This window comes from Lontra canadensis, unplaced genomic scaffold (genome assembly GCF_010015895.1).
Source record: "Lontra canadensis isolate GAN:19392208 unplaced genomic scaffold, GSC_riverotter_1.0 scaffold6, whole genome shotgun sequence".
Classification (NCBI taxonomy): domain Eukaryota; kingdom Metazoa; phylum Chordata; class Mammalia; order Carnivora; family Mustelidae; genus Lontra; species Lontra canadensis.
Window position 1 is genome coordinate 13,810,374 of NW_022631000.1, and position 13,348 is coordinate 13,823,721.

The 13,348-nt window shown below is 37.5% G+C and overlaps 1 protein-coding gene across 3 annotated transcripts in view; it reads left to right on the top strand.

The window, feature by feature from the left end:
- Nucleotides 1–13,348, top strand: part of ATP6V1A (ATPase H+ transporting V1 subunit A) — a 63,267-nt gene that overhangs the window by 39,614 nt on the left and 10,305 nt on the right. For all 3 annotated transcript variants that reach the window (XM_032852238.1, XM_032852240.1, XM_032852239.1), the window contains exons 6-12: nt 508–659; nt 4,180–4,342; nt 5,097–5,205; nt 9,623–9,745; nt 9,839–9,953; nt 10,955–11,018; nt 12,410–12,613. In XM_032852238.1, coding sequence (XP_032708129.1) covers nt 508–659; nt 4,180–4,342; nt 5,097–5,205; nt 9,623–9,745; nt 9,839–9,953; nt 10,955–11,018; nt 12,410–12,613 — 930 coding nt within the window. The remainder of the gene's footprint in view (nt 1–507; nt 660–4,179; nt 4,343–5,096; nt 5,206–9,622; nt 9,746–9,838; nt 9,954–10,954; nt 11,019–12,409; nt 12,614–13,348) is intronic.

The window sequence follows — 13,348 nt, forward strand, 5'->3', positions numbered from 1 at the left end:
TAGCGGGGAGCCTGCTCCCCCCTCTCTCTGCCTGCCTCCTCTGCCTACTTGTGATCTCTGTCTGTCAAATAAATAAATAAAATCTTAAAAAAAAATCAGTATAAGAACATTGTAATAAAGTAAGCACACAAAGCATACAAAGTATGCTTTACATACAAAGTAAATTCTGAAAGTTTTCATTTATCCGCCAGTCCCAAGAGTGTCATCTGTATCTTTTAAGACTTGCCCCTGTGCATATCCGTATAATTTATTTAACTATTCCTCTGTTACTTGAAATATCTCTTTCTCAAAACTCCTATTTTTTAATTCTTGCAACAGTAATAAGTGCACCTGGTTAAAAAAATGAGAACTCTGTATATAAAGATGAGCATTAAGAAATACAGATCTCCTTCTCTACTTCTACATACCACCTCTCCACCCCCAAGAGGAATCTGGAATTACTTTGATTTTAGAGGAAGGAATGTTCATGGATTTGACTGTACTTAACATCCCGCCATATTTTTATAGGATGTTGTCTTGGAGCTTGAATTTGAAGGCGTAAAGGAAAAGTTTAGCATGGTACAAGTATGGCCTGTACGTCAAGTTCGGCCAGTCACTGAGAAGCTGCCAGCTAATCATCCCTTGTTGACTGGCCAGAGGGTTCTTGATGCCCTTTTTCCGTAAGTTTGAGCTGTGCCCTGTGTTTTTTTTTTTCCTCAGGATTATATGTGTTTATTGTTTCACTGGTTTATAGATAAAAGGTTTCCTGTGCTCATCCTATAATAAATTTATCTAGAGAAATAATAGTGAACTAGTTAAATATGTTCATATATTGCCAGTGCTTGTTATAGAGTCAAATCATTGAAGATTTATTGTTTCACAGTTGCAAAAGGAAAGGTTTTTTTTCCTGAAACTTTCTGAAAAAAAATTTCCAGAAGAAAATCTGTGCCCAAAGATACGACTATCTTTAAATGGTTATCCTAGAATGAGTAGATTGGTATCATTCACTATAAGTCAGTGGTTTCTAAAATCAACGGAGCTCTCCATGCTGCCCAGGACTCTTTCTGTAGTCTGCACTTTGCCATTTTCTTCGACGGCTTAAAAATCTCTTTTAATTCTCAGGCTTCACCATACCCTGCTTTACTTTCAACAAATGACTTCATCATTTAATCCACAGGAAAGACTGAAGCCATTGTACAGTAACTCCTTTAACCTTGATCACTAACCCGCATACATCCCACTGACCCTTGAAACCTACTCTCTGAGTTATTCTTGCTATTTCTCATTAAGATCTTCGATCCTGTGGCTTCTTATTAGTCAATACCTCCTGTTTCCATATCCTTCAGTATCTAGCTTAAGCTTACTAGTCTGTCAATTTTCTGCATATTTGCCGGGATGCTGAATTTTCTTGTTCTTTTGTTTCTGTTACACCTAGCAACATCCCTCCCGGCAGCATCCAGCTGTGAGCCTGTCCAGCTATCCCCTTCTCTCAGGTCTACACACAGGCTGCTGAGAAAATCAGATAACCAGTGCAAGTTAGTACGTCACTGCTGGGTCACGTCCAGCATTTCCCTCTTTACCATTCTCCTCCTCTACCCAGCAGCTTTTCAGACCTCTACACCTGTGTCAAAGCCTCAGCTCCATTCTTCCTTCTTTGTTTGGCAAAAAGTGATCATGCTAGAGCCTTCACAGAGAACTTAGAGGCTATCACATTTGAAACTCCTTCAGTTAATGTGCACTTCCATTGATTCCTTCTTCCTTTCCTCTTTCTGGAGTATATCCTACCTCATGTCTCCTCAGAGACTTTAGGCTATCTCCCTTTAGATAAGCTTCAAGGTTATCTTCCCTTCATTTCCATCTATTGAAAAAAATGTCTACCTTCCACCCCTTATCCTTTCTACCTTCCACTACTTGTCTCCTCATCTTCATAGCAAGACCTCTTGAAAAAATAAATTGGCCATCTCCACTTTTCCCACTCTAATTCATGTTGCCCACCCAGTTGAAACTACTCTCACTAATAGCCTTCACTCCCATACTGATAATTCAATAAATAAGTTTTAGTATTTCCTTAATTCCTATAACTTCAGATATTGCTTTCTACTCCTTCCTCCTTGAAATAACCTCTTTCTTTGTTTTTCCTATTAGCTTCTGTCCACAAGTTCTTATTCTCCATTTCAGGTCCCTTCTCCCTTAATTTTGATATTAAGAGTTTTGTCACACTAATGACTTAAATGTTAAATATTAACATGATGACTTCCAAATCTGTATCTTCCTCCCACATCTCACCTGAGTTCCACACTCAGTCACTTCTGTTCATACCTCTCTTTTTGAATGCCTTAGAGGTACCTCAGAGTCAGTATGTTCATAGCTAAAATCATTATCTTAATCACCACTCTTTGAAAGTTGCTCATCTTTTTTTGTTGTCTCTTGGAACCAATGTCACTGTCATCCATCTGGCAAAATGCGGAATCTGAAATCTGTGACTCCTCTCAAGGATCATTCTTACCTGCCCACACCTTATTATTGAACAAGTGCTTTTATTCTATTACCTGGATATTTTTAAATCTATATCTTTCATCCCTACTCCATGATTTTAATAAAGGATCCTACCCTAATTCCTGCAATAATCACATTTTAATCAGACTTCTTCTCTTCAGTCTTGCCTTCTTTCTAAGTATTGTCCATATTACCTAATGACCCATCTAAAACATGTCTGGTCCTGCACTGTTTTGCTTGAAACCTCTAAGTCCACTTCACTGCTTTTCAAACAAATACTCCATAACTCCTTACAAAACTGGCTGTGATCTGGCTGTCACTTACTTTCCAGTATCTCAGCCACTTGACTGCCCTAGCACCTTATATACCATCTGCCAGGCATCCTGAGGGACTTTCAGTTCCTCAAGCAGTGCTCCTTCTTGCCCTTGGGCCTTTGGATATGCTGTTTCCTCTGCTTGGAACATTATTTCCCTTCGTCTGGCTAATTTCTGTTCCCTTTCAGGTCTTAGCAACTGTCAGAAGGATCTCCTAACCCCACTCCAATCCAGTGTTGGACTTTGTATCCCTTCCTGTGTTCTCCCATAGCACCTTGGATGTTCTCTGTGATAGCACTTTTCACACTGAATTGTTGAATTTCCAAACTGGGTCACACCCAGCCCTGCCTTCCCACCCAAGTTAAAAGTGATTTGAGAGATGGACTCAGTTTATTGAAGTCACTGAACAGTTTGAAGGGGATAAAACTTTAATGCATATTAGTTTTATATTGAAGAAGTCTATCATTATTATTAAGGCTACGGTGTTTCTGTGAATTTTATAGTAGAACACAATATTACAAAGACAGTTTCCTTAGCATTACATTTCATTTCTCCTTCCCACACCCTCCTGCTCTACCTGCATACACACATACACACGGACACACACACACACGGACACGGACACAGATACACACCACAACATGTACTTTCCTCTGCCCTTAAGAGTGATTCACTCTCTGGTACCACTTCATAGGGAAAGTTCGAACATAGCTGCTAAATGGCACTGTAATCACCAGCTGCCTCTTCATTTTACCCTGCTGGAATGTGGGCTTTGTGCAGACAGAAACGTGGCTATCTTACTTGCTGGTGTCTCTCCAGTATCTCCAGGCAGTGTTTAATGCCTAGGAAGTACTTCATAAATAGTTACGCAATGTATAAAAAGGGATTGACAGTGACACCTTAATACAAGTCCTCGTTCATTAACCTTTACTGCAGGATACGATTTTCTTAGGTCTTATTTTTTGCCTCAGAAGACAACTTAGTAAATTTGTTTAAATTTGTCTTTTAGCTTTAATTCCTATATTGTGCTTTCATAAACTAATTTATATAAGCATTCCAAAGATCATTAGTACTGTTTTATTTATTTTTGTATTCCTTTTCCCCAGGTACGTTTTGGCATATATTCTCACTTTCTAGCTATTAAAGATGGTAGAGATGGTTAATGATAATAAAAAAAAATACACTGTTATAGCTATCAGTTGGGGGAGCAATTTTTGTATCTGTAGCTGTGTATCTATCTTTGTGTATATAGTTATATATAGATATTGATACAGATGAAAGTATTTTAAAGTGCTTTTTTTTCTTAACTTGTATTTTTATGTTACTTATCTACTTTATTTGTTAGTATTTATTACCAAGTAAAGTAATCCACTTTGTTTTCTTTGCTTAGATGTGTACAAGGAGGAACTACTGCAATCCCGGGGGCTTTTGGCTGTGGGAAGACAGTGATATCACAGTCCCTGTCCAAGTATTCCAACAGTGATGTGATCATCTATGTAGGATGTGGTGAACGAGGAAATGAGATGTCTGAAGTCCTCCGAGACTTCCCAGAGGTTGGTATATATAAAGCTTCAAATGTTATTCTAGAGAAAATACCACTAATCAACTTTCAGTGGCAGTTAATAAAGCTTTGTGTCAGATCTGGAGCATTGCTCTCATTTGTCAAGGATCTCTTAAGGAATTTTCTAATTTTTTTTTTTTTAAAGATTTTATTTATTTATTTGATAGAGAGATCATAAGCAGGCAGAGAGGCAGGCAGAGAGAGAGGAGGAAGCAGGCTCCCCGCTGAGCAGAGAGCCCGATGCGGGGCTCGATCCCAGGACTCCGAGATCACGACCCAAGCCGAAGGCAGCGGCTTAACCCACTGAGACACCCAGGCGCCCCAAGGAATTTTCTAATTATATTTGTGATTCAATTTTTATATTCAAGGAAAGGAATTTGACTTTTTCAGTCAGATACTTTAAAGTTTCTTTTCATGGTGTTGAGGTTTTCAGTTATTAGGAGAAAGAAAGAGAAAATAGAGTATTTATGGATGGGAACTTTATATCGGTTTTATATGATCTATTAGGTTGCTAAACTAATATTCCTTCTTCCATAAAATAATGGATTTCATTTATGAAATAGAAATAATGCCTGTCTTCTTATAGCACAGTGAGGTGGGGAGAAAGGGTTGGAGTGATGGGAAATATTATTTCAGGAAAACTGATTATAAAACGAATTAAGTATGGGTAAATTGTTAAAAAAAAATGGGGGACTAAAATGTTCTATTTGGAAATTAGAGGATCAAAATAGATTGTTTGTCTCTAGCTCACAATGGAAGTTGATGGTAAGGTGGAATCAATTATGAAGAGGACAGCTTTGGTAGCCAATACCTCCAATATGCCTGTTGCTGCTAGAGAAGCTTCTATTTATACTGGTGAGTATATGAATTGGAATAAAAGCAGATTACATCTGGGGGCACTTGGGTGATGCAGTTGGTTAAGAGTCCAGCTCTTGATTTTTGGCTCAGGTCATGATCTCAGGTCCTAGGATCAAGCTGCATGCTGGGCTCTGTGCTTGGTGGGGAGTCGGCTTGGGATTCTTCACCTCTCTGTGGCCCTCCCCCCACTCGCTCACCCTCTGTTTCTCTCTCTAAAGTAAATCTTAAAGAAAAAAAAAAAAAGGCAGTTTATATCTGTTCATAAGTTTAAAGCTAGCATGACCATAAATGACACATCTACTATTGTTTTTTTTATTACATGTTTTACCATTGCTCTAACTCCAAATATATCTGTATCTCTATAACTTGAATTACCAGTTTTGAATTATATCTTGATGACTGGCTATAAAAGATAAGAAAATCCATGTGTTTATGTATTACCTCCCATCTTTGCTCCCACTTCTGTCCCAGATTTTGGTACTCTTATTTCTACATTTTCAGGATTTATAACATTCACATTCTGTTGTGTAACCCTACATACAATATTTGTATTAGCCTTAAACCTAGAATACAGTGGAGTTAGTTCCCACAGCAGTCCTTTGGCTACAGTTTCTCCATTCGTTTCATGGTTGGCTAAAATCTGATTTTATGAAGTTCCTTCAAGAAAGGCTCAGGAAAACTATATTCCATAGATTCTTTTTTCTTCATGAGTTTGTTTTTTTCCACTGCCTGTAAATTTTCTTTCTTTTTTTCCTTTCTCTTTAAGTAATCTCTACACCCAACTTGGGGCTCGAACTAATGACCCCAAGATCAAGACTTGCACACTCCTCCAACTGAGCCAGTCAGATCCCTCTCCACCGCCTTTAAATTTTAATAGTAGTTTGTCTGGGTATAAATATTTTGGATCAATATTTGTTCCTTGAGACCTCTTATTCTAGCACTAAGAGCTAGGGAGAGGGGGACATCTGGGTGGTACAGTCAGTTGGCCTTGGATTCTTGGTTTTGACTCAGATTAATTTCTCAGGGTTGTAGGATTAAGCCCCACATCAGGCTCCACACTCAGTGCAGAGCCTCCTTGGGATTCTCTCTCCCTTTTCCTCTGCCTCTTCTGGTGTGCTCACTCATGTGAGCTCTCTCTCTCTCTCTCAAGATAAATAAATCTTTTTTTTTTTTAAATGCCAAGTAAAGATTTGAAACTGACCTATTTTATGTTTTTTTTTTATTTTATGTTTTTTTCCTATTACTGATTTTTCTTTTTGCCCAAAGGAATTTCTCTTTAAAGTTTTATAACTTTATTAGGATATATGCCAGTATTGATAGTTTTGGTGAATTTTCCCTGAAACATACTTACTTTTGCAACCAATGAATAGTCTTGTTTTGGGGGTCGGTGGGTAGTTTTCAAGAATTGTTTCTAAAACCTTTTCTCTTATCTATGGTTATCTTCTTCAAACTAGACATACTGGTCTCCTTTATCTCTTTTCCACACGCATCTTTTCTCTCTGATCCTCTTTATTTAGCCTTTTGTCCATTTGTTCACAGGATAATCAGGGTTTCTTATTAACTTTGCTTCTGGTGAAACCTTCATTTCTGTAATGGCTTTATTTTTTCTTCCAGCTCTTTGTTGAATTCTGCTTCCTCATGAAACCTCTTTTCTGAGCATACTGTATATTTCTTGAGATTTTATTTTGTAAAATAAAATAAAGGATGCATTATTAACATTTTCTTTAATTAATTATGATTTTATTATTACAGATAAATAAATTTATGATTTTATTATTAATTATTTAATTAATTCATTAATTAAGTGTGGCCACAGCTTTCATTGGTTCTTTGGCAGGTTCTTTGACCATCATTGCATTTGCTCTTCTGTCTTTTTTCTTCTGTATTTTTGTGTAGTTCCGGTACTGATGTGTATTGATAGCTATTACCTTGAGATGGGAGGGGGTGGCAGGATTCCTTCATGGGAATCTGTGAAGTTTGTTATGGCATGGTGTTGTGTAAGTAAGTTATTTTGCTCCTCTCTTCTACCACAGAAATCTATGGCTGCAAAGTCACTTACAATGAATTCTCTCTTCTACCCTGCCTCACCTTACTCTTCCTCACTGTAGAGGAGTGCCTACATGTATTTTGTTTGTCACCATCTCCCTGCTTCTTGATGCCAGACTGGATCCAAGGAGTCTGTATCCCTTGTGCAGTGTTCCAAACAAAGGATTCTTGGTTTTGCCCCTGTTCTGCAGAGGCTTAATCTGAGACATCCAGCTTCTTGTGAATTCTTGTGGGTTTTTACCCATTTAGGTGGATAAATGAGTTTTACCTCATTTAGGTGGCTTTCCTCATAATTTTGTTTTGGGACTAAACGTATCCCCTTGTTTTTAATAATAGTTTTTATATTTCTTGTTCTCCTTGTTTGGTGATTACTTGTGTGAGAAAGAGAAAGTGACATATTCATCTGTCTTAAGACAGGAGTTCTTCTTTTAAATAGCTGCACAGTATCCCAGCTGTATGGCTACATCATAACGGATTTAACCAGCATCTTTCTGTAGACACTTGGATTATTGATCTTTTTTTGCTATCACAAACCTTGTATCACTAAAACATCTTTATGTGTGTTTTTTTATAGTTTCTTTTCATGTTTTACGCACATTTCTTTGTCCATTTTTGTAAGGTAAATTTGTAGAAGTAAAATTGCCAAGCATACAACGGCTAATGTAGATTTTTGATTTTGATAGCCCTTCAAAAGGGTTAACAGCGAACAAGAGTTCTGTTTCTCCATATCTTTACCAATAATTATCAGACACATAGACATTTGAAGGAATATTGCAGTGAACGCTAATTTTCTCAGTACCTAGATTTGACAATTCACATTTTACTATCCCTTCTTTATATTAGGTACCTATTCAGTCTGTATTTCTTTCCTGAGCTAGCATTTTTCCTCTCTGAATTAACCATTTGAAAACTGCTTTCTGTCCATGTTTCTTTTGGATAGGACTCCTTTTTCTTACTGATTTATGAAAGCTTTGAAATTAGCGTTTTATCTGTCATGAGTTGCCAGTGTTTTCCCAGTTTGTTCATCTTTTGATTTTGTCTGAGGTGTTGTTTTTTTAACTGGTAGGAACTGATATCTTTAGGTCTGTGAAACTGAAGTTTACTCATGTGTATCTGTCTCTTCCATTAAGTCTTTCTAATACAAGCATTAATGAGCATCATCACAGAGACTGAAAATGTAGCCATGCTGGTATAAGAGAGGACCTGATCTTATCATCACATTGGAATATTTGATGACAAATGTGTTTTTTTAAGCCTCAGTAATGAGAAGTGATATTTTTTTGAAGATTTTGACCATGGAATCATCTTTTTAGAAGACTTAGATATCAGTATTTCTTATTCTGAAAGATGTAATATGATAGATAGTAAAGTGATGAATTTTTTAGTGCATTTTGTTTTACTTATATGTGCTTCTGTTTCTTTACTGATAAAATAAAGGAATCAGGGCATTAGATTTTGGGGCTCTTACAGTGTAGTAACAACTATAATTTTCTAGTATCTTAAGTTGTATAGTGTACTTTTCAGAGGATGTTTATATGTATCATCTCATCTGATTTGTACAGATAGAGCAAGAGTTATTCCATTTTAACAGATTAGGAAACCACACTGGGAAATGAAGCTAGCTTGTTGAGGTTAATGACAGAACAAAAACTAGAACCCGGGACTTCTTTCCGTATGTTAGGCTCTTCTAAATGGTTTACTATAAGTAATTTAATAAAATGGAACCTGATAATGCACAGCAGAATGATCTGGATAATTAAATATTACTCAGGTTAATAACATTTTCAACTTTTGAAAAATAACCAAACAAGCTAATAAGTTGGGGGGTTGGAAATTAATTTCAGGCTTAATTATCTCAACAAGGAATAAGGAAAAAGTCTTTTCCTACCTTTTTAAAATGTGTATTATATTAGATTAGGCTATGGCAACAAATAAACCCAAACTTGTCATTGCTCAGTATAACAGATGTTTTCTTCAAGTGGTCAGGGGTCATTCTGGACTGGGACCCAGGCTGAAATGTACTTTTTCATTTTTAACTCACAACTTCCAGGGCTCCTGGGAGTCCTCTCTATATCAGTAAGTGAGAAGGAATAAAGAGCATGGAAGGATGTGTGGCTTGCTTGATGATGGAACTCATTACTTTGACTTTCATTCTGTCAGCTCGAGGTCAATTACATGGTCATATCTAAATATTAAGGAGGCCAGGAAACATAATTCAACTGTGTGCACAAAAGAAGAGGGAGAATAGATTTTGGTGAACACCTAGCAGTCTATCTCATGTCCTTGTTGTTGTAAAGTTTTCTTAAGGGTAACAAAGTCAGGATTCTATGTTGTAAAACTATAATTTGCAATATTCTTCCCAATTTAGGAATTACGCTGTCAGAATATTTCCGTGACATGGGTTATCACGTCAGTATGATGGCTGACTCTACCTCTAGATGGGCAGAGGCCCTTAGAGAAATCTCCGGCCGCTTGGCTGAAATGCCTGCAGGTAAGTCTTTGTATTGCTTATCATGTAAGAAGGCTGATAGGATTTTTAGGATTGGCTTAGAACCCCTCTTAAATTTCTTTTTTGATTTTTCAGATAGTGGATATCCTGCATATCTTGGTGCCCGTCTGGCCTCTTTCTATGAGCGAGCCGGCAGGGTGAAATGTCTTGGAAATCCTGAAAGGGAAGGAAGTGTCAGCATTGTAGGAGCGTAAGCATCTCAATCACCTACTTTTCAGAAGAAAAATTAAAATTCACTTATTTTAAAGAGAAAAGGTTCAGCTTCCTCCAAGGGTAGTGGTTCTTTTTTTTTTTTTTTTTTAAGATTTTATTTATTTCTTTGACAGACAGAGATCACAAGTAGACAGAGAGGCAGGCAGAGAGAGGGAGAAGCAGGCTCCCCGTGGAACAGAGAACCCGATGTGGGGCTCCATCCCAGGACCCTGGGACCATGACCTGAGCCAAAGGCAAAGGCTTTAACCCACTGAGTCATCCAGGCGTCCCTGCGGGTAGTGGTTCTTAACCAAGATTACACTCCAGGGTCACTCAAAGAGTTCTTCACAGTGTACATGTTTAGGTTCTCTCTGCATATTCTGGTTATTCGACTTAACTGATCTATCATATTTAAGGCACAATGTCTTAATAACTTAGAAAATTATAGACCTGTTAAGGTAACATTGTATCATGGTAAAAAAGTGGAGATCCATGATCACTACATAAAGCCATACTTTGTTTTTAGAACTTTTTCTTCCTTCCTGTTTCATCTTTTAGTTAGAATCATGAAACTGATTATCTCTCTCATTTCTAGTACTGGAAGGTGTTCAGTAGTTACCATTGTTATTTGCAACTTAGTACTGATTTTTATTAACGTTTGTATGTAAGTTTCTCTTATTCTAAAATTTAGTTCTAAAGGTTAGTTCTAGGGGTACCTGGGTGTCTCAGTTGGTTTAGTGTCTGCCTTCAGCTCAGGTCATGATGCCAAGGTTCTGGGATCTGCTGTTCTACACCCACACTCCCCATCCCCCACCAGCGACCACTTGTGCTCTGTGGTTCTCTCTCTCTCTCATAAGTAAATAAAATCTTAAAAAGAAAATAAAGGTTAGTTCTAAAGTTATTTACATTAATACTGACTTTCAAACAGTTTTTATTTTCATATGCCAGTTAACTTTTCTTAAACATCTCTAATGACTTTTTTTCCCCCTTTAAATATAGGGTTTCTCCGCCTGGTGGTGATTTTTCTGATCCAGTTACATCTGCTACTCTTGGTATTGTTCAGGTATGTCTTTTCCTAGCATAGTCAACTTTTGAGGTTTCCCACCCTGACTCTGCTCTAATGTCATTATCTAAATCATCATGAAGTATTTAATTTACTCACTGAAGAGTAAGCAGTAGGAAAGTCTGTTTTAGAAACATTTTGTCACTGGGAGCTTTCAATACTGTCCATTCTTCCTTAGCTCTTTGCCCAAGATTTATAACAAGCTAAATTTCTTTAAGTGGAAAATACATCCAGAATAGCAGAGTTTTATTTGTGTTAGAATAATACTAGCCTTTAAGTGAGAGTGACCCTAATTGTAGAAACAAATAGGCCTAAAAATGCATAATGGCAAAACTCAGTGAAAGTTTCTTTTTTCTCATAGTATGGTCTAAAGCAGATGATTGTATCAGAGGGTAGCTCTTTCCCACTCACTAGTAATTCAGAGAGCAGGGTTCCTTCCAGCTTGGGGCTTCACTGTCACCCAGCCTGGTAACTTCCTGCATCGGGTTGGCAGGGGGGAAACGGTGGAGAAGGCACACCCACACTGTGAACTCTGGGCTCAGAGGCAGTCACCCCACTCATTCTAGTTGGCCACACCCAAATGAAAAAGCCAAGCTGGAAAATATAGTTTCTGCCTACGCAGCTTCTTCCAGTGACAAGGCATGAATTGTAGTGGATAGCTAGTCAACTTGGCTATCAAAAGAAGCCAAAATGAAAGATGTATACCATTCAGGGCTATTGTAAGGAAAATAGCAAAGAAAATAAATGTTGATATATTCGTAAGTATGTGGATTATTAGTGGGGAAAGAGAATATTTGCTTCTGTTTCTGTCAGTATCTGATAAAAGAAATGGCAGAGGCTATATTTATAACTCTCAAGGTGTTTGCTAACATTTTGCTAACATTTTGAGTTTCAATTTCAGGGAAAGGGTGAGCAAAGTTAAGAGTGCATAAAATATATGTGTACATTTGGCCTTAGAAAATGACTGTTAGATCTTACTGGATTGGCCTTTAATAGGGAATTGAATTTAGTCATAATGTTTCAAGATGTTTAATCAAAGTGAAGAATCTATTCTGTCAGTAAGAACTTCCTGGTTTCTCTGTTTATATGGCACCGTAATGAGTTTTCAAAAGAGTCCATTTTTCTTCTATCAGATTTGCCACACTGCTAAGGAAATTCAGAATCAATTTGAATCTGATTTATAAATGATATCCATCCTGAAACTAAAAGGAATATTTTTTTTAATTGTAAGTTGTATTCTATTTCAACTACATATGGGATATACTAAAAAGATTGATGATTTGACCAAAATATCATAGAATTGCATATTTAGGACAAACATATATACCCTGACTTTAAAAAAATTTTTTTTAAGAAATTCACTGTATTTGTCTGTTTTGTTTTTAAATCAGGTATTCTGGGGCTTAGATAAGAAACTAGCTCAACGTAAGCATTTCCCCTCTGTCAACTGGTTAATCAGCTACAGCAAGTACATGCGTGCCTTGGACGAGTACTATGACAAACACTTCACAGAATTTGTTCCTCTGAGGACCAAAGCTAAGGAGATTCTGCAGGAGGAAGAAGACTTGGCAGAAATTGTACAGCTTGTGGGAAAGGTGAGTGGTTAAGTCCCATGGAGGACAGGTCTGTGAGTTATACTGGTCTGTTGCAAGGACAGACAGAACATTGGATATGCAGCTTCTTGCCTAGCAAAATGAGTACTTATTAAATATTTTTTGAACTAATAGAAGTTTGGCTTATCCTTTATCCAGCAGATATTTATTTGCAGGTTCTATTTGTGTTACAGAAGGTAGAAAGATGATTATTGTTTTGGTTATCTATTGCCGAGTAACAAACCACTCCTAATACTTAGAGGTTTGAACAGTGTTTTACTGCTCGTAGTTTTGGGGTTGATGGGCCATTGGAATTCTTGCTTGGGCCCCTCATACAGTTGCAGTCATATGGTGGCTGAGGGCTGGGGTCATGTGAAAGGTTGTTCCCTCATATGTTTAGTGCTTGGGCTGAGATGGCTAGAATAGCTAAGGGTTGGCTGGGCATTTTTCTCTCTACGTAGTATCTCCTTGTGACAGTTTAGGGCTCTCAGAGAGAGAGTTGATTGAAAAGAGAGGAAGGAGAATCCAATAGCCTCTTAAGCCTCGGTCTCACAACTGGTATATTACTTCTGTCTTATGTTCTTGTCATAGCCACAGATCTTGCCCAGATTCAAGAAGAGGGGCTTGTACTTCAGAATGGTCTATCAAGAGGGGTGACTAAGTTGTTCCGGTCTTTGTATTCTTTTTGATCCTTTGTAGCACTTGGCATAGTCCCCGTTAATACTTTAGATGAGAAAA